We start from the raw sequence: 23,636 nt of genomic DNA, 5'->3' as shown, positions 1-23,636 counted from the left end.
TGCAGTTGGTTTTTCTTGAAAGGCTGGACACGGTGAAAGATTTTCTAATTTATCGGTATGACTTCGGTAAAAAGCAGAACTTTCAGAAACATAAGACGAAGTGGTCGTTGGCTTGCGCTGCTACGCGGGAGGTGAAGGCCAGTGGCCTGTGGCGGCCCCGCGCCTTGGAGACTTCTCGCAGGTGGGGTCTTGGGACGTCAGCGGTCCACGCCCAGGTGAGGAGGAGACAGTGCCGAGGCGAGGAGACCAGCAACACAAATGAAACTTAAAAAAACAACAGCGAAAACAGACTTGTGAAGTCCACAGACTTAAAACAGTTATGTTTAACATGTTTAAGGATTTAAAATGTTTAAGGATTTCAACCACAAGCTTGGAAAGTGTGGTTCGTACGTCAGGGTGTGGTTCGTACGTCAGGTTGTGATTCGCGTAAACCTGGGCTTGACATTGAATCCTGGCCCCGGGACTTCTAGCCTTGTGGTCCTGGGTACCTTCTGAGAGAAGCCAGAAATCCGAATTTTTGTGTAAAATATCCCAAACTTTAACTGTCGGCAGCTAAACTCTTGACTTCTCGGCGGGCTTTACTTCTTAGCATTGTTTTCTTTGTGGTCTTGCTCTAACTAGGGTCCCAGTTTTCACACTGAACTCATCAGGGTCTGCTTAGAGGTAATATTCTACCTCATTGAAAGTTTAAGATCCTTGCACCTGTCTCGATTGATTTACTTCCTCTCCCATGCTATAGTCGCCACACGAATCTGTCCAGTTACGGTCCCCACAACCATAAAGTTTGCTTGGGTAACATGAATTGGAAACCAAGAGGAACAAAGAGGCGTTCATCTTTACTCATTTACTCAATACTTCTGGTGCCTTTCCTTCCTTCCTAAAGATCCAAGGCTCAGGGGCCCCCCGGGTGGCTTAGTCGGTTAAAGTGCCCGACTCTGGATTCCGGCTCAGGTCATGATCTCAAAGATCATGGGTTTGAGCCCTACATCAGGCTCTGCACTGACAGTGTGGAGCCTGCTTCGGATTCTCTCTCTCTTCCCCCCTCCCCCGCCCCTCCCCTGCTTACACTCTGTCCCTTCAAAATAAATAAACGTAAAAAAAAAACAAATCCAAATTTTAGTCTGGTCTCATTTTTCTTCCCCCGAAGAACTTCCTTTAGCATTTCTTGTAGTGTAGATCTGTTGACAGCTTATTAACTTGTTTTTCTTTTAACATGTATTTTTGCCTTCATTCTTTTTTTTTTTTTTTTTTTTTTTTTTTTAGTGCTTATTTATTTTTGAGAGAGGGAGAGAGAGAGACAGCGTGCAAGCAGGGGAGGGGCAGAGAGAGAGGGAGACACAGAATCTGAAGCAGCTGTCAGCACAGAGCCCGACGCGGGGCTCGAACCCATGAACCGCGAGATCGTGACCTGAGTTCAAGTCAGACGCTCAACCCACTGAGCCACCCAGGCACCCCTCTTCTGACTGCTTTTGAGATTCTCTCTTTATCTTGTGTTTCAGCATTTTGACTGATGTGCACTTGGCGTGTGGGTTCTTTTATATTCATTGTGCTGCATTTCTTGCATCTATAAATTTATGTTTCACCCAGTTTGCGAAATACTTCTAGCTGTTTCTTCCCCCAATGTTTTTTCTGTCTCACTCTTTTCCTTCTCTCCTTGGGGGTGTGAGTGGGAATCCAGACGTTTTGATATTGTTCTGTAGATTGCTGAGGCTTGCTCACTCACTTTATTTCTTTTTTTTTTAAGTTTATTCATTTATTTTTAGACAGAAAGAATGCAGAGGGCACAGAGAGAGGGAGTGAGAATCCCAAGCAGGCTCTGCACTGACAGCACAGAGCCCAACATGGGGCTTGAACTCACCAACCGTGAGATCATGATCTGAGCCGAAATGGAGAGTCAGGAGCTTGACCTAATGAGCCATCAGATGCCCCTCTTTCTTTTTTAAATGAATTTTTCTGTTTTTTTAGACAAGATAATTTTTAACGATCTATTTTCAAGTTTCCTGACATATCTAATATACTTTGGATGTATATCTAATATCCATCCAATGATGCTCTGATTTCAGTTACAGTATTTCTCTTGTAAAATTTACATTTGGCTCTTTTTTTAAAAATAGTTTTGGGGCGCCTGGGTGGCGCAGTCGGTTAAGCGTCCGACTTCAGCTCAGGTCACGATCTCGCGGTCCGTGAGTTCGAGCCCCGCGTCGGGCTCTGGGCTGATGGCTCGGAGCCTGGAGCCTGTTTCCGATTCTGTGTCTCCCTCTCTCTCTGCCCCTCCCCCGTTCATGCTCTGTCTCTCTCTGTCCCAAAAATAAATAAAAAACGTTGAAAAAAAAATTAAAAAAAACAGTTTTTATTTCTTTGTTACATTTCCAGTTTATTATTTTATTAATACATTTTTGTTTATGTTCTTGAGCATGGTTATAATAGATGCTTTACAGTTGTTATCTGCTGGGATGCCTGGGTAGCTCAGTCGGTTGAGTGTTGGTCTCTCGATTTCAGCTCAGGTCATGATCACAGGGTTGTGGGATCAAGCTCTGTGTCTTGATCTGTGGGATCAAGCTCTGCACCGAGCATGGAGCCTGTTGGGGACTTGTGTACTCGCTCGATCTCTCTCTCCCTCTCCCTCTCTCTCTCTCACTACCCCTCCCTCCCTCCCTCTCCCCCTCCCCTGCCTGTGCGTGCTTGCTCACTCTCTAAAATACAAATAACATTTTTTTTAATTAAAAAATGTTTTAAAATTCTTATTTGCTGGATTTTAATATTTGGGCCATTTCAGGGTTGGTTTGTGTGGTTTCCCTGTTTCTTCGTATGTTTAGTAATTTGGGGTCATATCCTGGATATTTTGATGATGTGCTGTAGATGCTCTGGATTCTGTTATGTTCCCCTTAAGAGTGGTAGTGTTTTTTTACTTTTAATTCTCTTAAAGTACACATAGCATGAAATTTATCTTTACTAGTTTGTTGTTGTTGTTGTTTGAGAGAGAGAGATTGTGCATGTGTGTGAGTGGGGAAGGGACAGAGGGAGGGAGAGAATCCCAAGCAGGCAGCCTGACTTGGGGCTCAATCTTACGACTGTTGAGATCATGACCTGAGCTGAAATCAAGAGTCAGATGATTAACTGAACCACCCAGGTGCCCCGTCTTAACTATTTTTAGTGTCCGTTCAGTAGTATTAAGTACGTCCGCCGTGCTGTGCAGTCGTCCCCACCATCCAGCCCCAGAAGTCCTCATCTTGTGAGTCCGAAACTCTAACGCCCATCAAATACCAACTCCCCGTCCTCCCTCCCCCCAGCCCCCGGCTCCACCAGCTGCCTTCTGTCTCTGTGATCTGACCGCTCCAGGGACCTCCTGTCAGTGGAATCACATAGTATTTGTCCCCTCGCGACCGGCTTATTTCACGGAGCACAGCGTCCTCCAGGTCCATCCGTGTGGTGGCAGGCGGCAGGACGTCCTTCCCGCTCGAGGCCGAGGAACATTCCGCCGTGTGGACGGGCCACGTTTTCTCACCTGCGCGTCTGTCGTCGACGGACTCTGGGTTCTGGCTCGTCTTAGCTGATGGGAACGGTGCTGCTGTGAACGTGGGGTGCACACACCTCTTGGAGACCCTGCTCTCCGTTCTTTTGTGTACATACCCGGAGGTGGAATTGCTGGATCCTGTGGTGGGTCTGGTTCTGGTTCTGTGGGGAGCCTCCACACTGTTCTCCACAGCGGCTGCACCATTTTACCTTCCCACCGACAGTGCACAGGCTCCCAGTCTCCCCACATCCTCGCCAACGCTGGTTACTTGATGTATTTTTTTGAGAGTAGCCATCCCACTGGGTGTGAGGTGGGATCTCATTGTGGTTTTGATCTTAAAAGTGGTCTTGTGGTTTATTTTTTGTCTAGCAGCTGGAATCTCGCTTCACTTACTTTATAAGCCAGGCTGTGTGGTCTCTGCCCCACATGTGTGTCGGCCTGGGATTCGGGCACAGTCTGTCTGCGGGATCTGGAGCTCTTCCTCCACGGCTCTCACCCGTTGGGAGTCTTACTTCTTGTAGGGTGTTCCAGGGGTCCTCTCAGACCCTCCTTAGGCACGAAACTAGAAGCCAGGACGTTCGCCCAGCACTGCTCCTTTCTTTGAGGAGCAGAGTCCCATTTATTTTCTTCCTGCTTTTGTCTCTCTTTGTGTCTTCAAGTAATTGTGACATATATACATATGTTACATAATTAAAAAAAAATTTTAATGTTGGTTTTTGAGAGACAGAGCACGAGCAGGGGAGGGACAGAGAGAGAGACAGAGAGACACAGAATCCAAAGCAGACTCCAGGCTCCGAGCTGCCAGCACAGAGCCCGACGTGGGGCTCGAACCCACAAACTGAACCGTGAGATCGTGACCTGAGCCAAAGTCAGGCGCTCAACTGACTGAGCCCCCCAGGTGCCCCCGTAATTATTTTTTTAAGTAGGCTCCGTTCCCAATGTGGGGCTTGAACTCCCCACCCTGAGGTTAAGAGTCACATGCTCTACTGACTGAGCCAACCAGGCGTCCGTTTTTTTTTTTATGTTTTTGCCCACTTCGGTCTGACATGAGCTGGAATCATTTGCCTTTAAGAAAGCGTTGCGTGAGCGAAACCACGTGCGCTCCCCCGTCTCCTGGTGTTAGCAGGCCATCCGGTGTGCGTGAAGCCGAGCCGGATCTTGGCCTGTTAAGTTTGCTCTCCTTCCCTGTGTCTCCTGCGAGGTCTGGGTGGAAGCCCCGGAGGCCACAAGCCCTCTTGCTGCACTGGAGGTCTCTCCACCACAGCACCGTCGGCGTGTTTGGCCAGATGATCCTGTGTCGTAGGGGCTGTCCTGTGCGGAGAAGGGCATTTCGCGGGCTTCTTGCCCCCTCCCCAGTTGACGTCTGTAGCAGCTCCCCAGTGGTAACAATAAAAATCGATTCCAGACGTTTGTCCTCGGGCAGCATGGGCAGTGGCTGCCGTGCACGTGTGGACCTCTCTGGTGTGTGCACTCTCGCGCACTTGGCTTTTCCCTGCCGCCCCTGCCGCTGTGCTGCCTTCTCGGAGGGTCCCAGTGCACTCTTGGTGAAGGGGTGCCCGCCTGTTCCTTGTTCCTGGCTGCCTTTTGGGCTTGGATGCCGTCACTGGGTGTCCCCACGTGGGGACTGCAGTCCTGCAGCAAAGACCTCATCGTCACAGGCGGCCTGAGGGGTCTTCCTAATGCTCGTGGGTCCCCCAGCGGCCCGAACGGCACGGTGCGAAAGTACGTCATGGCTCAGCAGTGTTGACCTTGGTAGTGAATCTCCAGGAGACAGCTGAATAGAAGGCACCATTACTACGATGCTTCTTGTCATCAGCCCTTAATTTGGGCCTGGGCAGGGAGGGGTGGATGACAGAGATCAGATGACTGGCCTGAGCGTAAAGCACACCTGATTTGGGCTGTCTTCTCCCTTTGTTACTCTTGATGTTTGGCTTCCCCCCATCGTCAGTCTGGAACTAACGATGGGCCAGGCATTGGGAGATCTCGTTTTCGGCTGTGCTGAGCAGTAACCTTGGGCATTTGCCGAACCTCTGCCTGGGAGGCCCCCTCAGCCGTGCCCAGACGATCGGTTTGGTTTCTGAGCCCTTCCCTCTTACCCTTTTGCAAAGGCCGGCCTGTCTCTGTGGCAGCCACCTCAGGTGCCAGCACTCACCGCCGCGGGGCCGATGAGCCACTCGTCACAGCCACACTGCTGGCTCGTGGTGGCATGGCTTGTGTCTCCTGGCCTGACTTTCGTGTTCTCCCCCTTAAAAGTGGTTCCCTTCCCTTCCCTTCCCTTCCCTTCCCTTCCCTTCCCCCTTCCCCCTTCCCCCTTCCCCCTTCCCCCTTCCCCCTTCCCCCTTCCCCCTTCCCTCTTTCCTCTTCCCTTCCCATTTCCCCTTTCCCCTTCCCCCTTCCCTTCCCCTTCCCCTTCCCCCATTCCTCTTCCCATCTCCTTTCCCCTTCCCTTCCCTTCCCCCTTCCCCCTTCCCCCTTCCCCCTTCCCCCTTCCCCCTTCCCCCTTCCCTCTTCCCCCTTCCCTCTTTCCTCTTCCCTTCCCATTTCCCCTTTCCCCTTCCCCCTTCCCTTCCCCTTCCCCTTCCCCCATTCCTCTTCCCATCTCCTTTCCCCTTCCCTTCCCTTCCCTTCCCTTCCCTTCCCTTCCCCCTTCCCCCTTCCCCCTTCCCCCTTCCCCTTCCCTCTTTCCTCTTCCCTTCCCATTTCCCCTTTCCCCTTCCCCCTTCCCTTCCCCTTCCCCTTCCCCCATTTCTCTTCCCATCTCCTTTCCCCTTCCCTTCCCTTCCCCCTTCCCCCTTCCCCCTTCCCCCTTCCCCCTTCCCCCTTCCCCCTTCCCCCTTCCCCCTTCCCCCTTCCCCCTTCCCCCTTCCCCCTTCCCCTTCCCTCTTTCCTCTTCCCTTCCCATTTCCCCTTTCCCCTTCCCTTCCCCTTCCCCCATTTCTCTTCCCATCTCCTTTCCCCTTCCCTTCCCTTCCCTTCCCTTCCCTTCCCCCTTCCCCCTTCCCCCTTCCCCTTCCCTCTTTCCTCTTCCCTTCCCATTTCCCCTTCCCCCTTCCCTTCCCCTTCCCCCATTCCTCTTCCCATCTCCTTTCCCCTTCCCTTCCCTTCCCCCTTCCCCCTTCCCCCTTCCCCTTTCCTTTCCACTTTATCGTTTTGTGACTGTCTCATTTCTGTGATACTGGAGCTGCCTCCTATGACCCAGGGATTATGTAAACGTCATACATGGTCTCACGATAAACCACACAAAGCCGTAGAGGTGTCAGGATACTTCTGTTAGGTTCTAAACGTGATGTTTCTTTTTCTTTTTGTTTTTCTAACACTGTAGTGCTCTAGATACGGAGCCTCTGGGCTGAATGCAGTTTAGCATCAAAAGGGTCCTCTTTCTGTCGAGAAGATTGCGAAGTGTGTCAAGATGAAGCAGGCACCGGAGACCCTCGGCAGCACGAATGGGAAGACCCAGAACTGTGAAGTGAATCGTGAATGTTCCGTGTTCCTCAGCAAAGCCCAGCTCTCGACCAGTCTACAGGAGGGGGTCATGCAGAAGTTCAACGGCCACGACGCACTTCCCTTTATCCCATCCGAGAAGCTGAAGGACCTGACGTCCCGTGTATTTAATGGCGAACCTGGTGCTCACGATGCCAGACTGCGCTTTGAGTCCCAGGAAGTGAAGGCGCTCGGGACGCCGCCCAGCACCACCCCCATCAAAAACGGCTCTCCGGAGATTAAGCTGAAGATCACCAAAACGTACATGAACGGGAAACCTCTCTTTGAATCTTCGATTTGCGGGGACGGCGCTGCTGCCGTGTCCCAGTCGGAAGAACACGGACAAAAACCGGAAAATAAGGCCAGAAGGAACAGGAAGCGGAGCATAAAGTACGACTCCTTGCTGGAGCACGGTCTTGTTGAGGCAGCGCTGGTGTCCAGGATCTCGAGTCCCTCCGACAAAAAGGTGCCTGTGAGGAGGCGTGGCCCGGGTGGGGTCGAGCGCAGCAGCCGGCTCTGGCCAGGCCCCTTCTGGGCGTGGGCCGTGGGGCGCAGGGGAGGAGAGTGTGCCCCCTCGGGCTGACAAGGGAGCCGGGCTGTGGCTCAGGCGACCCTGTGTTAAATAAGTCTCACAGCAGCCCGCCCGCCCGCAGAGCCAGTTGTGAAACTAGGGACTTGACTGAGTGTTGGAGAGTGAAATGGATAAAAAGAGGTAAAACCGGTTTCTAGACCCAGGTCTGGCCAGTTCCACACCCCTTGACCTTCAGGACTTAGCCTGACGACCAGAGAACGCGAGGGTGCTGGGATCTGGCTTCCTGCTGCCATGTTGGGGGGGGGGGGCGGTGCAGGGGGGCTCGTGTCCTTCCACATGGTTTGCCATCCGCTCTTGTCTCCTCTACCCGGTGGTCCCGCAGACGGTCCGCCTCCTTGAGGACTGGGTCTGCCTTGTACCTTCACGCTCTTGGTTCCCAGTGCGGAGCCCAGCACTTGAACACGTGTGAGCAGGTGTTCAGTCATCAGAGACGGGTGGAAACCCCTGCGTGTGATGAAGGACTGTAGGGGCTTCTGCCACCATGTCTTAAAGTGGCACTGCGATGGCCCGCTGCTGAAACGAGTATAAGCCATGTAAAGCGGCCAAGGAGCCTTGGCCTTGGCAGAAGGAACTAGGAGGGTGCCAAGGGCTGACGGTGCCTGTGGTCTATGTGAACAGAGGCTGGAAGGGGCCTGGGGTCCTTCGGTCTTTAGTCGAAGCTCCAGGCCCACTTGCAGGGGTAGGGAGAGGGAGCCTGAAACCACTTTGGGTTGGTATCGTCACCGAGGTTGGAGTATTTAGTTTAAAATTACACTTGAGGAATTTTATTTACAGTTTCCACAGATAAAAGGGAGAATGTTCAAAATTCCCTTGAAATCGTTAAAACAATGAAGATTTTTTAAGGTTTAGAAAAGTGAGTGCTCAGGAGCTGTTTGGCTCTTGCTAATGTATTGCAACGGTGAATTTTTTAAAAAAATAGATGAATTTAGCGAGCTGGGCTGATGCAGCGAGGGTCTGAAGTTCCCGTGGTTGTGGGGGACCTCGCTCGTTCATAGGGAAGAGGCTGGTGCAAGTTACTCCTGCTCTGCCAGTCGGTTTTGATAAACTTGGGTAAATACCTGAGTTTTGACTCTCATCTTCAGAGTGGGGTGGTGATCCTCCACATGGGGCTCTCACGTGGCTTAGAGGACACGACAATGCAAAGCTGGGGTCCTGTGGGCTAATCGGAGAGCCAGCACGTAGCAGCTGTGTGCCAGCCTTTAGCACCGTGTGCACGGGTCCTCATAACACACAGTGAGATCTCAGAGCCCTTATCCTTGGTTTACAGACGAGGAAACTGAGGCCCAAACAAGTTCAGCAACTTGCCCAGGTATGTAGAGCTCTGGGAGAAGGCTCGGGAAGTGACACTCAGGAGGAGGCCAGGAGCCATGCTGACCTTGCTTGTCCCACTGGAGGGACTGAGAGAGGAGTGGGATGGCCATGGCCCCAGTCAGGCCTCCAGCTCCTAAGTGACTCATGTTCTCAGGAAGAGAAATGGAGGCTCAGAGACCCCTAGGACCCAGATCACAATGGAGCTGAGACTTGTTGCCAAGCCCTCCTGAGGTTCTTGCCACCCTGGGTCCTTTTGTGCTGGGTGACACAAGTGCTCCCGAGAACTGACAGACACATGGCTGGGGGGCGCGGAAGGGTCAGAGTATGGATCCACGCTTCCACGAAAATAACTTATTTGACTAGCTGAGTAAAGCACCATTAAAGGCCACCCACCACACCAAGGAAATCGAGCTATGTAGGGCCCTTCATAGTCGGGTACCTACTGTGTGCGGTTTGATGAAGTGATAGCAGGGGAAGCACTCTCCTTGTGTGTGTGTGAGTGTGTGTGAGTGTGTGAGTGTGTGTGAGTGTGTGTGTGAGTGTGTGTGTGTGTGTGAGTGTGTGTGTGAGTGTGTGTGTGAGTGTGTGTGTGTGAGTGTGTGTGTGTGTGTGTGAGTGTGTGTGAGTGTGTGTGTGAGTGTGTGTGTGAGTGTGTGTGTGTGAGTGTGTGTGTGTGAGTGTGTGTGAGTGTGTGTGTGAGTGTGTGTGAGTGTGTGAGTGTGTGTGTGTGAGTGTGTGTGTGAGTGTGTGTGTGTGTGAGTGTGTGTGAGTGTGTGTGTGAGTGTGTGTGTGTGTGTGTGAGTGTGTGTGTGAGTGTGTGTGTGTGTGAGTGTGTGTGTGAGTGTGTGTGTGAGTGTGTGTGTGAGTGTGTGTGTGTGAGTGTGTGTGAGTGTGTGTGTGTGTGAGTGTGTGTGTGTGTGTGTGAGTGTGTGTGTGTGAGTGTGTGTGTGTGTGTGTGTGTGAGTGTGTGTGTGTGAGTGTGTGTGTGAGAGAGAGAGAGAGAGAGAGAGAGAAACCTCTAGCCTGCGTAATCTTTGGATAGAAGATTGGATTTAGGGGTACTTAGATTGTTAGTATGTATTTTGTTGTTCATTTTCAGGTTGCGGCTAAGAAAGAGTCCTGTCCAAATACTGGCAGAGACAAAGACCACCTGTTGAAATACAGTGTTGGCGACTTGGTGTGGTCCAAAGTGTCCGGTTACCCTTGGTGGCCGTGCATGGTTTCTGCTGACCCACTCCTTCACAACTACACCAAACTTAAAGGTATTGTGTTTATGGACTGTTTTTCCGTCTTTCTCTTTTTGCACTTAATCGTTCTAATCTCCAGACTTTTTTCTTACCTTTCCTTAAACGGCCCCACTGTGGTGGTTCTTTTTTTGTTTTCCTATTTTAAAAAATTGTGCTAAAATACACATAACATAAAATTGACCATCTTAACCATTTTTTAAGTGTGCAGTTGAGTGGTATTGAACACGTTCATAGCATTGTACGACCGTCTCCACCATCCGTGCCAGAGCTCACTCACCTTACGGGTCTGGACCTCGGTGCCCATTAAACGCTAACCCCCATTCCTGCCCCTCCTGGCCCCTGGCGCCCACCGTTCCGTTGTCTGTCTCCTTTTTGTGGTTTTGGTTTGCAGTGCCCTCAGGATTAGTGATGCTGAGCATCTGTTCACATGCTTATTGGCCATTTGTATGTCCCTGCAGAAGTGTCTGTACTAGCCCTTTGCCCATAGTGAATCAGATTTTGTTTTTTTTGTTGCTGAATTTACTGTGGTTCATTTTTGCAACGTTAATACTTGATTTGGATGTAACACATTGCCATTTCTTTTTATATCCAACTCAGACATTTACCTTACCTGATTGAATTAGTATTATCAATTGAGGAGTGGTCGTGGCTTTATGTTGCTTTTCAGGTTTTATGTTAATTTATTATCGTTTTAGATACATAATGATTGCTTGTTTCAGCGTGATTTTCAGAAATAGCATTTTTAAAACTTTTTATTTTTTTTAATGTTTATTTTTTTTTTAAATTTTTTTTTTTTTCAACGTTTTTTTATTTATTTTTGGGACAGAGAGAGACAGAGCATGAACGGGGGAGGGGCAGAGAGAGAGGGAGACACAGAATCGGAAGCAGGCTCCAGGCTCTGAGCCATCAGCCCAGAGCCTGACGCGGGGCTCGAACTCACGGACCGCGAGATCATGACCTGGCTGAAGTCGGACGCTTAACCGACTGCGCCACCCAGGCGCCCCTAATGTTTATTTTTTGAGTGAAAGAGTGTGAGTTGGGGAGGGGCAGAGAGAGGGAGACACAGAATCCCAAGCAAGCTCCGGGCTGCCCCTGTCAGCACAGAGCCTGATGCGGGGCTCAAACTCACAGACTGCGAGATCGTGACCTAAGCCAAAGTCGGATGCTTAACCGACTGAGCCACCCAGGCACCCCTAAAACTGTTTGTTTATTTTTGAGAGAAAGAGAGAGAGAAAGAATACAAGTGGGGGAGGTACAGAACAAGGGGCACAGAGGATCCAAAGTGGGCTCTGTGCTCTCAGCACAATTGACAGGGCTCGAACCCACAAACCGTGAGATCATGACCTGAGCCTAAGTCAGGTGCTCAACTGACTGAGCCACCAGGCGCCACCCCAGAAATCGTATTTTATGCTAAGTTTGAGTTATAAAGATGTCCCAGTTTACTTTTTAGGCCTGTGGGGAGAAGGAAAAACCAGAAATGATCTTTGCATCATGAAACTTGGGAATATAAATTATTGCACGGAGCACTTGGAGAACAGGGTAAGAATACAACGTGTTGATACAGATTAGAGCAGATCCTAACATAAGCAGTAATTGGAGAACTCACAAAACATAAAAACTCTTGTGTTTCTGGAGCGAAAAACGAGTTTGGATGGTTTGAGATTTTTCTGGAAAGTTCTTTTAAAGTTTGACTTGAGTTTGAAGAAGGCGCTAGGTGTGAGTACAGGGTTGGAGCTGAGCCGGGTAGCACCCCACAGGTCTGTGCACCCTTCCGCAGTGTGGGTGACTAGAGCCGGGGGCTGGGCCGGGCGGGCTCCCGGGCTTCCTCGTGCGGTTGTCCGGTCAGCCTCATGTGGCCTCTGGGCGGGACTCGGGACGCGGCCCCCCTGTTGCCCGGCTGCAGCCCTGGGTGGGGCTGCTGCTCACGCCGGCTGGCCGCTGGGGAAGGGGCATGGGGGCGCCTGCCTGGCCAGCGGACCGGAGTGGGGGACGGGCTCAGGACGAAGAGGTCCACACTGCGGTGGCAAGTGCCTCCGTCTGAGTTGTGCCAGGCCTGCTGTCCCTGGAGGTGGTTGGCCTCTGCCTTGAGGCTCGGGGACGCGCACCTGCTCAGCACGTGCTGTGGCGGGCCGGCTGCGGTTCCCGCCCCGTGGAGGACTGTCGGCGTCCTCAGCTTGCCAGAATTGGTGGGGGGGTCTCTTCCACAAGCCTTCGGGGGCCCCAGGATGCACCCCGGAGGCATCTAGACCTGGAGCGTGGAAAGAAGTAGTTGAGACGGAAGCTGGGTGGCCACACAGGTGCAGACGTGTGGCGTTGCTGGACCCTTCTCAGGCCTCAGCCGCCGGCACGGGGCCTCAGCCGGTTAGGTGTCCGGCTTGATTTCTCCTCGGGTCGTCATCTCACAGTGGGTCAGTCGTGAGCCCCCATGTTAGTCCGGCTCTGCGCTGGGTGTGGGGCCTGCTTGAGGTTCTCTCTCTGTCTCCCCCCTGCCCCTCCCCGCTTCGACTGGATGTGTGTGTTCTTGTCCTCTCCCTCCCCACCCCCCGCCCCGGCTTGAGTGCACACATGCATATTTCTCTCTCTCTCTCCCTCCCCCCCTGCCTTCTCTCTCTCTCTCTCTCTCTCTCTCTCTCTCTCTCTCTCTCTCTCAAAATAAAGAAACAAGCCGGCCACACAGCAAACTGAAGTAAAAGTCAGTGTGGCCTTCATGGCTTCCGCGTCTCTGGTCTGCCTAGCACATCACAAGCAATTTCTTTTTAGTGTCTGGGGATTTCTGCTCTGTTTACATGAAGCTCCTAGCTTGTCCGACCCTTGTAACCGAAGGAGGCTTTTGAATGCCTCTTTGTTCCGGCTACTGGGATGAATTAGCTTCAATTTCATTACATCTCCCCCCCGATGTAGAGCAAAAGGATTCCCGCAGTCTCCAGCAGCCTGTCCAAATGACGTGCAGACACAGCACGTTTTTATTCATCTCTCACTTCCTCTTTCTTTACTCTTAGAGCCTTCGCTCCGGCCCAAGACTTCTACTCTTTTGCCTACGACACTGGAGCATTCTTCTTCCGGCTGAGGCGTGGGCTCTGGACTTAGCCTGCCGGGGCCCCGCTCAGCAACTTGGTCTGGTAGTGAACCACTTAATTTAAGCCCCCGTTTCCCTCTGTGTGAAAACGGAGGGTAATGACACCAGCCCTTGTTTGGGAAAGTCTCCGTGGTGAGTAGTGAGCGTTCAGAATCAGGGCTCTTTCCTGAACACGTTCCTGTTTGACCAGTTGTTTTCCCCTGCACGGCCCTAGTTTTGGGCCATTTAATTTAAGGAATTTTGTGCCATTGTTAGTGCCTCGACGTCCCCAGATGTGGCCTGGCTTTGACAGCAGTGCTGAAGGGTCACACTTGAGTTCCATCTTGTCTTTTGTTTGTTTGTTTTGTGGGATGTTTTATTTATTGTTCGCTTGCTTTTTTTTTTTTTTTTTTTCATTAAAAGAATTTAAAAATTTTTTTTAATGTTCATTTATTTTGAGAGAGAGAGAAAGAAAGCATGAGTGGGGGACGGGCAGAGAGAGAGGAAGACACAGAATCCAAAGCAGGCTGCAGGCTCCAAGCTGTCAGCCCAGAGCCTGACGCGGGGCTCGAACCCACAAACTGTGAGATTGTGACCTGAGCTGAAATTGGACGCTTAACTGACTGAGCCACCCAGGCGTCCCTGCTTGCTCGTCTTCTATTTAAAAACCTTCCGAGCGTATAGTTCAAAGTGGGACAGTATGCTGGGCACCCATGCACCCTCACCTGTGTTTGTGAACTTTAGATGTTTTTTTTTGACCTGTTCCATCTCTCTCTGTCTGTGAACACTCTCTCTCTGCCAGCCCGCGGGAACGTAGGCGCAGGCCTCCTGGTGCCTCACCTGTACACGTCAGCGGGGTCTTCTGAGGACAGGGACCGCTTCCTGCCCAGCTCAGCACCAGCTACATGCAGGGGAGCCCTCCAGCAGTGACACGACGGCCCTTGGGTGGACTTCCCCAGGATTTTCCCTGTGCCTGTGTTTTTCCTTCGCTCGGGATTGGATAGGGTGCCTGCGTTGCACCAGCTGGCCCGGCTCCTCAGGCCCCCGCGGTCCAGCACAGCGCTCTGTGCCCCCAGCCCCGTTCTTAACTGTGCTGCCGTGTTGTGATCAGACTCAGGAGTCCCGTGCAGGTGTTGAGGGAGGGGGCTTATGTGGGGCCCGTCACCAAGTACCTGCTCCTCGCAGCGCGCTCCTCCAGGAGTTGTTTGGGGACACGGGGGAGGGGGCGCTCACGATTACAAGCAGATCACCTTGGGAAGAGCGGTACTGTGCTTTTGAAAAGTAGTTCAGAAGGAGGAGGGCCCAGGTGAACGCCCTGCCCTCCTGCCAGCGGATAGGAGGCTCACGTGACCTCTGGAAGGAAAAGGGGTCAGAGGAAACCATGAGGACACGTGTCCTGGTGGAATTGCTTCGGGAGCTCTTGGTGTCTGCTGTCCCACTTCTCGGTCGCTGGTGGCTGACAGAGCTCTCCAGTGGAAAGGTGCAGTCCTTTTTTGTCACTAGTGAGTGCCCCGCGGCCGTACGTGGGCACCACGTCCCCCCGCCAGCCCTTCCCCACGCCCTCCCCACTCCTTTATGACCCATCGGCTGAGCAAACGTATCTGCCCGTTTTTATCCTGCTTCCTCCTGTGTTTAATTAAGTGGCATTTTTCTGTGAAAATGAGCTTCTTCCTAAACACTTAGTTATGTATTACAGTCCTTACTCTTTAATGCCCTAGTTGTCCCAGATTTTAATCAGCAGAAGTCCCATTAAGTCCCTTTCAGCTGTGTCCTTTTGATGTGTCTCAGTGAGCCCGTGAGGGCTTCCTTGTGGAGACCCACAAGACGCTCCATGCACACTTACTTATGCTCTGCCGTGTCTGCCATTTCCTGGGAGGAAAGCTGGGTCCTTTAGAAGACGGCGGTGTGTGGAAGCCCACGTGTGGGCACTGCTTGTGTTCATGGCTGTGGGAGACCGAGAATTCACCGGGGATGTGTGAGGTAGGTCTCCAGGCAGGACGGAGACCTGGCTGCAGGTGGAACTTTGGGGTCCGTTTATGATTTCTGAACACTTGGCATGCAGCAGCCCCTGGTGGGTTGACATGGTGAGTGATGGGCAAGCTTTGGGGGCTCAGGCATCCTCACTGGGGAAGGACAGGGACCTGAAGGAAGGACGGCTTCTGGCATGGCGCTGGCTGAGCATGGGGATCTTTTCCCTGTGAGGCGCAACTCCCTCACCCTACCCCTACCCCACCCCAAGTTTTCTCTTTTTTTTGCGTAGGCGTACTTTTTTTTTTTTTTTTTCCACTTATCACACTTGGATTTATAGTTGTGGTTGAATCTGGATCTTAGTAATATACTCAGATTTAAAAACCTGGTGCTCAACATTCATGCAGACGAGAATGCAACTCCTAGACCACAGCTCAATCCAGGCTCCTTTGAAAGTGTAGATTCCCTTTGAGAAGCTAAGTTAATGAAAGTCTTAATAGCATGTTTGTAACAGGGGCGCCTGGGGGGCTCAGCCGGTTGAGTGTCGCCATTCTTGATTTCGGCTCAGGTCATGATCTCACGGTTCCTGGAATCGAGCCCCGATTCGGGCTCTCTGCTGACGGTGTGGAGCCTTCATGGGATTCTCTCTCTCCCTCTGTCTCTGCCCCTCCCCTGCTCACACTCTGTCTCAAAATAAATAAATAAACAAACGTTAAGACAGCATTTTTGTGATACACAGTAGCAGGACTTGTCTGGCCTGTTATTTACCAGGGTATCTTAGATGGATGAGCAGCTTTGAGGCCTGACTCAAGTTGGAAACAGAAGATAAATGTAGGTTTTTAGGTACTACACTATGAAGAGAACAATTGTCTTGCACCTGAGAGCTTCACCGTGTCCAGCGTATGCCCGTATCGCACTAGTCTCCTCATCAGATAACTGCTGTCTGGAGTCCAGTCATTTTCTGTTGTGGAAAAAATTTTTGTCACATTTTCTGTTACGGAAGGTCACCCTCATTGCTTTATTTTTAAATTCCAGCATTTTCAAAAAATATGATAGGTAATCTGGTCTTCTCATATCTTGGGTTATCATATCGCTTCATAGTATGATCTCCTTACTGATTTTTTCTTTTTGGCTTATTCTTTCAGTTACCAAGAGAGGTATGTGAAAATAATCGACTGATAGCCAACCTGCCTTCTTCTGGTGGCAGTTTTTTGTCAGTGTCTGCTTTCCCTGTTTTGGTGCTCTAGTGCCCTCCAGGGACTAAACCAGGAAATTCAGGCATGGTGATGCTTGTCCTTTATTTTCTGTGGAACTCTGTGGTGTCATGTCCTTGTGATTTTGTCCCTGTTCTCTATTCTTGCTTCTGTAGACACTTGTCTGCATTTTTTTTTTTTAATTGCTGCTCTTCCTGCCTGGAGCTTCAGCTGCAAAGCAGCCTTGTTTCTTTGTGGGGTCCTTTCTGCATGCATGGGTGACTGCTGTCAACTCAAAGGATTCGCAGAATCTGGAGAGATTCTGGCTCATTCTAGCCCAGAGGGTCAGGGTCACCTTGAGTCCAATGGGCCATGATGGGGACAAAAGGATTGTAGTGCAAAATTAGGTACCTGGGTTATTGGTGGAGGATAGGTTCTTTTAGAAGGTTGTGTGGGTAGGGGGAGTTAATGACAAGTGTTTTCATACTGAACATGATTGATGAACATCAGAAATCACAGGAAGACATAATTACTAATAAATGGTGGGACAACTGGTTAATTATGTGGTAAAATAAAACACTGAGATATTCACCTCTTGAAGCAGTGAAATTTCATATGGATTAAAAAACCCACAAAACTAGGAAAAAAACTGGGTTATATTGTTACCAAATTTCTAGGCAGGAAAGAACTTCAAAACTAATTATATTTATTTTACAAACCTGGGATCAGACTATAGTATTTTTCTCTGCCTTTTTTTTTTTTTCCACTTTCTCTGTAAGGAGTCTTTTTTTGTGTAATTAACTTTTGATAGAAAATAATGTAAGTTCATATTGTTTCATTATATGCACTGTAACAGACTTTCTTTGTTATGCGAATGGTGTGACATATGCCTATAGTCATTTTCTTGACCAAGGAAAGTTCTTTCAAAGTATTAAAGTAATGGAAGAAGTCACAAATCTCTTAACATAGTTTTGAATCTCACCTATTGTAAAATCAAAGTATACGTACATAAAAAAAATTTTTTTAATGTTCATTTTTTTGAGAGAGACAGAGCATGGTGGGGGAGAGGCACACACACACACACACACACACACACACACACACACACAGAATCTGAAGCAGGCCCCAAGCTCTGAGCTACCAGCACAGAGCCTGACACAGGGCTTGAACCCACAAACTGGGAGACCATGACCTGAGCCGAAGTCAGACACTTAACCAACTGAGCCATCCACACACCCCAAAGAAGTGTGCACATTTAACAAACAAATCAAATTCTATTGAGAGTTTAATAGTGAAAAATAGTCCAGTCTCCTCCTTAGGGCTAATGTATTTTTAACACTTCCAACATTTTCTTCTAGTTTTAACTACTTTTATTTTTTTTTAAAGACTTTATTATTTTTTTCAGAGCAGTTTTAGGTTCACAGAAGCATTAAGGTACAGATAGCCCACCCACACACATGCACAGCCTCCCTTCCCATCAGCATCTTCCACCAGAGTGGTACATTTGTTATAATCCATGAACCCACAGTGATACATCAATCACCCTAAGTCTGTAGATTAAATTAGGTTCCTACTTGGTGTTGTGTATTCTATGGGTTTGGACAAATGTATAATGACCTATATCCATCATTATAGTATCATTCAGAATAGTTACACTGCCCTGAAGAACCTCTGTGCTCTGCCTATTCATCTCTCCTTCCCTCTGAACCTCCAGCAAACACTGATCTTTTTACTGTCTCCATAGTTTTGCTGTTTTCAGAATGTCATATAGTTGGATTAACTACTATTTAAAAAAATTTTTTTAAACATTTACTCATTTTTGAAACAGAAACAGAATGTGAGTGGTGGAGGGGTAGGGAGAGAGGGGGAGGCACAGAATCTGAAACAGGCTCCAGGCTGTGAGCTGTCAGCACAGAGCCCGACGTGGGGCTTGAACCCGCTAACCATCAGATCATGACCTGAGCCGAAGTCACACGCTTAACTGACTGGGCCACCCAGACTCCCGATTAACTACCATTTTTGATTTATCATTTAGATATTTTCTGTTGATTTTCTATTATGGAAAGTGATCCCTTCCATTATTTCTTATTTCTTTTCATCCTCTGCATATAATTAACTTGCTGTTTTTATTACATCAAACATAAATGTTCACGTAATTTTGACTATGTAAATATCATTGAGTGAAAAGAGAAGTGTGTTCTATAATTGCATTTTCTTTCTTATACAACCTTTTTTTTCCCCTGGAGTTAATTATTGCCTTTGTTTTGTTTTGTTTTGTTTTGTTTTGTTTTGTTTTGTTTGAAAAAGTAGGCTCTTATGCCCAATATGGAGCTTGAACCTATACTCCAAGATCAAGAGTCACATACTCCACTGACTGAGCCAGCCAGGCACTGCTGCTTTTACTTTTAAATCCTGTGCTTTGCTGTCTATACAGCCTTATTTATTTTTCTGTCCCTGAAACTCCTCCTTTTATATAGATTTTTCTGTTGGGGGGAAAATGTGAAAACCTGTGTTTGCTATTTTCCTTTTCTGCTCCCTGGATCTCATTTTTTAACCATCTTTCCTTGCTGCTCAGATTTTCTTCTGCTATGGAAATGTTCTTTTTTCTCATCTTTTCTTCCCTTGGAGCTCTGTGCTAGAATTTTCCATTTTCCTGCTTCAGTCTGGACTGCCAGCACTCTTTTAACCTTTTGCATTATAGTAATCTTAGACTTCTTAAAGATGCTTTCCTGAGCTACGTGCATTGTTTTGTGTGGTTCCACACTGTGCTTTTGGTCAGTTTTCCTTTTTTGCTGGAATATATTTTTGGTATTGTAAGAAAGTGTGTATGGGTTGTAAATTTGTGGTTCATAGGATGCTACTTCTCTATCTTCACACTTGATTGATGGTTTGGCTCAGCGTAGAATTTTATGTTGAAAATAATTCTTTTCAGAATTTTGAAGGTATTACATCATTTCCTTCTAGCATCCAGAATTGTTCTTGAAGTACTATTACACTTTTCCGTTAACATGGAAGCTGTCTTCCTTCAGTGGCTTAAATGTCACAAAGATGTACCTTGGTGTGGGTATTGGATGAGACACTTAGAATTGTTTTAGTTCTGAGACGTGGTCTTGTGTTGTTAATTCTTTGACAACTGTCTCTGTTTCTCTCTCTAGAAGGACAGTTACTTGAGTATGGTCCTTCCTGGATTGATCCTATAGGTTTCTGACAGGAGTAGATATCTTTCATCTTAATCTTCTTTCTGGGAGATTTCTTAACATACCTTCCAAACTTTCTTAATGATTTTATTTTTTCATAATTGTATTTTAAAGTTTCTGATAGTTCTTTTTATTTGTTTTCTTTACATAGCAAACTAGAGATTTTCTTTGTCAGGTGTCCTCTCTTCCTGGCATGGTGTGTGTGTGTGTGTGTGTGGCCCTGCAGAGATTGCTTATTTTTGTGTATCTTGGGCTTGTTTGTGCTAGAGGCTTCCCTGGGTCCCGGGAGTCCTGGATGCTGCGTTTGCATTCGAGAGAGCGCCACTTAGAGCCGCTGCAGCCTGTGTGTGGGGAGACGGACAGCTTATTTTAGAGGGTCCAGCTGGCCATCGGCCACTTAGTTGGGGGGATCTCCAAAAGACTCAATGGAGACATTTTTCCTCTGGATGTGTTGGTTCTGTAGAAAGTGTTCTTGGATTTCTTTTGGCCAGCGTTCTCTGTGAAGGAACAGGGCCTGGCGGTCCTCCCATGGAGATCCCCCTTTCTCCCTCCACTTGGCACAGAGGTCTGACCTTTTAACCAGCTTGCTTGTTTTCAGCCTCACTCTTCCTCAGCCAAATATGGCATTTTGGGATCCTCTCTTGGATTTTGGGTTCAAGTGTCTCTTTCCTCACCCATCTCCCTTCTGGCCGCACTGTAGGATGTGGCTTTTTCCTTTCTGCTAAGAGGAACAGCAGTGGACATCTGAGGGGTTACCCTGTGGCCTCATGGCTGCCTTCAGAGGTCATTGGTACCCTGATTCCCCCTCTGAGCATTGTGAGTGAGTAGCCGGCCCAAGGTTGCCCAGCTGGTAGGTGATGGGGTTGGGATTTGAACCCGGGCCATCTGACACCAGTCTGTATCCCATTCGTTGCTGCCTAGTACCCTCTCTGTTGAATGGCCCTTTTGCTGATGTCCTCTCTTACTTTCTTTATTTGGTAATCTTTTTAAGTGGATCTTGACGGAGGAGATAAAGGAGAGCGTTTATTTACTTTCTTTCCTAGTCGAATTTGAATCTTACCTGAATCCCTCATAAATGTGTTTCCTTTCTCTTTGACGTGGAGCTTGGTGGGGTAAAAAGAGTAGGACTTTTTTTGAGGTTAACAGACTGAAACAGAACCAAATAAAACAACTTCAAAGCAGCTTCATATCACTAATTATTAATAGACTTGCCTAATTTGATCCCAAATTCTACCTTTCAAGTTCTAACATTTTATTTTAAAAACTAGGTCAGAAAAAGAGTGCACGCCAGTATCACGTACAATTCTTTGGTGATGCCCCAGAAAGAGCTTGGATATTTGAGAAGAGCCTTGTAGCTTTTGAAGGAGAAGGACAGTTTGAAAAATTATGCCAGGAAAGTGCCAAGCAGGCACCCACGAAAGCTGAGAAAATTAAGGTGATAGATGTTCCTTAAGTATAATTTTAGACCAAAATAATTTTTACTCTTAATTATTACCTTATTTTGAAATTATGGTTGCTTGATATATTATAATGATTTATGTCTATCGTTGTTTGATTTTGCCCAAGTATGCTGTGTTACAGAATACGACAAGTGTCCTTAGAGACCTAGTTTATTCGTTTTACTCATTGGATGATAATCAGATAACTTCTTTTATAATTTTTATTTTTCTTTGTATACATAAAAATACGTGAAATGTTGTCTCTGATATATACTATGTAGTGTGTATGTTACATTAGTTAAATGGGATTGGAATTGGTTTAAAGAAACAGTTATTACATTGGGCTGAATTCTGTCTAAACCTTCAAGTAAATTGGTTTTTATAGCTTTTGATTTCTAAATTTGTCTGGAATTCTAAAAATATTCTTCTTTAAAGTGGGTTAACTTTTTTGTTTGTATAATGAAATTTACAGTGGCTTATGTTTCTCTTTTCAGCTGTTGAAACCTATTTCAGGGAAATTGAGGGCCCAGTGGGAAACGGGCATCGTTCAAGCAGAAGAAGCTGCAAGCATGTCTGTGGAGGAGCGGAAGGCCAAGTTCACTTTCCTCTACGTGGGGGAGCGGCTTCACCTCAACCCTCACGTAGCTAAGGAGGCAGGCATTCCTGTGGAGGCTCCGCCACTGGGACCCATGGTAGAGCCCTCAGGAGTCCCCGAGGAAGCTGCTGCTGACCCCAAGTCCATGCGAGAAGAGGGCGTTCCCATCAAGAGAAGGCGGAGAGTGAAGCTGTCTAGCTCTGCCGAAAACCGAGCGGGTGACCCTGGGACAGTACAGAGTACTCCTCAAAAGATGGCAGAGGCCGACCCCAAGAGAGGAGTCGGGTCTCCTCCTGGGAGGAAGAAGGCCACGGCCTCCGCTCCACGAAGCAGAAAGGGAGATGCGGCATCCCAGTTTCTGGTCTTCTGTCAGAAGCACAGGGACGAGGTCGGTACTGTGCCGGGTTCTCAGTTGTGCGTTTCTTCTGGGGGTTCCCGAGTTTGGGGAACATCCTTTCAGCGCAGTCCTCCCGTTCCGCGGTGCTCTCAGCTCGCTCTGTAGTGAGCTTTGCAGAGGTTTGAGCTGTAATACGGGAGTGTTAGGGAACCGCCACTTTCGTCCTGGAGGGCGGGGACGCTTGCCTGTGTGCTCTGGGTTACTAGAACGTCCCTCCCGTTGTGGATGAGGAGACAGCAGGGACAGAAGTATATCGATAGGGCAAGCGTTTGAACACTTTTCTTGATCACCTTCCTGGAATGCGGCATCGGTTAGTACATGGTGATAAGGGCTTGGTTGTAAAGAGCTGAAGGGATTAGACCCCCGGCCTCGGTTATGTTCGATATTACGCGTACTGATACACGGGTTGGGAGGGGCTTTCCTTAGGAACAGAGAGGTGTAATGGGAGAAAATCGAGTGTGTGACTCACTGTGTTGCAGAATCAATGATCCACTCGGTAGATGGAGAAAAGGCATTTGATAGAATTCATTGCTCTTTGATACGAAGTTAGCAAGCCGGGATTAGAAGGTAACTTCCTTAATCTGTGGAAGGGTATCAATCGGAAGCTTTCGGCGAGCATCACACTTACTAGTGAAGCATTAGAAGCATTCTCTTTAAAACCGTGAACAAGACAAAAATGCCTTTTTTTTTTTTTTTTTACCACTTACGTTAAGTGTTGTAGTGAAAGTACTAGCCAGTATAGTAAGATAAGGATAACAAATAAAAAAGGCATAGTTGTAAAGGAAGAAATAAAGCTGTCATTGTTTGTAGAGGTCTGTGTAGAAAACTTCAGAGAATCTACAGGGGCGCCTGAGTGGTTGTCGGTTAAGCATCCGACTTTGGCTCAGGTCATGACCTCACAGCTTGTGAGTTTGAGCCCCACGTTGGGGCTCAAAGCCCACTGTGCTGTCAGCTCAGAGCCCACTTCAGATGCCCCTCTCCCCGCCCCAGGTGCCACCGAGGTGGAGTAGCACACACATGTGCGTGGTCTCTCTCTCAAAAATATAAAAAAAAATTTAAAAAAAAATTTAAAAAAGAAGATCTTCAGAATTGATAAAAGTTCACTAGGACCGGGGTATACAAGAACGTAACAAAGAGGAAATTAACATAAGACAGATACCGTTTGAGGCACCTGGCTGGCTCAGTTGGTGGAGCGTGCGACCCTTGATCTTGGGTTGTGAGTTTGAGTCCCACCTTGGGTGTAGAGATTACTTAAAAATAAAATCTTACCAAAAAAAAAGATACCATTTATGACAGCAACAAAAATATAAGGTATCAAGAAATAAATACAACACACCCCTTTGTTTATAGCAGCATTATCAACAACTGTGGAAAGAGCCCAAATGTTGAACAGGTAAAGGAGATGTGGTGTATGTATACAATGGAGTACCACTCAGCCATCAAAAAGAAGGAAATCTTGCCATATGCAGTGATGTGGATGGAGCTAGAGGGCATTATGCTAAGCGAAATCAGTCGGTCTGGGAAAGACAAATACCACATGATTTCACTCATATGTGGAATTTAAGAAGCAAAACAGATGGACACATGGGAAGGGAGGGGAGAGAGGGAAACAAACCACAGGAGACTGTAAGGACAGGGAACACACTGA

General features: G+C 48.3%; 1 protein-coding gene across 7 annotated transcripts in view; it reads left to right on the top strand.

Moving 5' to 3' along the window:
- NSD2 (nuclear receptor binding SET domain protein 2) overlaps window positions 1-23,636 on the top strand; it is an 89,936-nt gene that overhangs the window by 22,859 nt on the left and 43,441 nt on the right. For 3 of the 7 annotated variants that reach the window (XM_047847156.1, XM_047847157.1, XM_047847158.1), the window contains exons 2-6: window positions 6,837-7,460; window positions 8,854-8,895; window positions 9,997-10,159; window positions 20,826-20,992; window positions 21,491-21,979. In XM_047847156.1, the coding sequence (XP_047703112.1) occupies window positions 6,924-7,460; window positions 8,854-8,895; window positions 9,997-10,159; window positions 20,826-20,992; window positions 21,491-21,979 (1,398 nt within the window). In that variant the 5' untranslated portion in view covers window positions 6,837-6,923. Of the gene's footprint in view, window positions 1-4,734; window positions 5,237-6,836; window positions 7,461-8,853; window positions 8,896-9,996; window positions 10,160-20,825; window positions 20,993-21,490; window positions 21,980-23,636 lie in introns of those variants that run through there. The other 4 variants (XM_047847160.1, XM_047847155.1, XM_047847159.1 and 1 more) reach the window with 4 other exon arrangements.

This window comes from Prionailurus viverrinus, unplaced genomic scaffold (genome assembly GCF_022837055.1).
Source record: "Prionailurus viverrinus isolate Anna unplaced genomic scaffold, UM_Priviv_1.0 scaffold_45, whole genome shotgun sequence".
In the NCBI taxonomy this organism is placed as follows: domain Eukaryota; kingdom Metazoa; phylum Chordata; class Mammalia; order Carnivora; family Felidae; genus Prionailurus; species Prionailurus viverrinus.
This window is presented reverse-complemented; position numbering and strand designations above follow the sequence as displayed.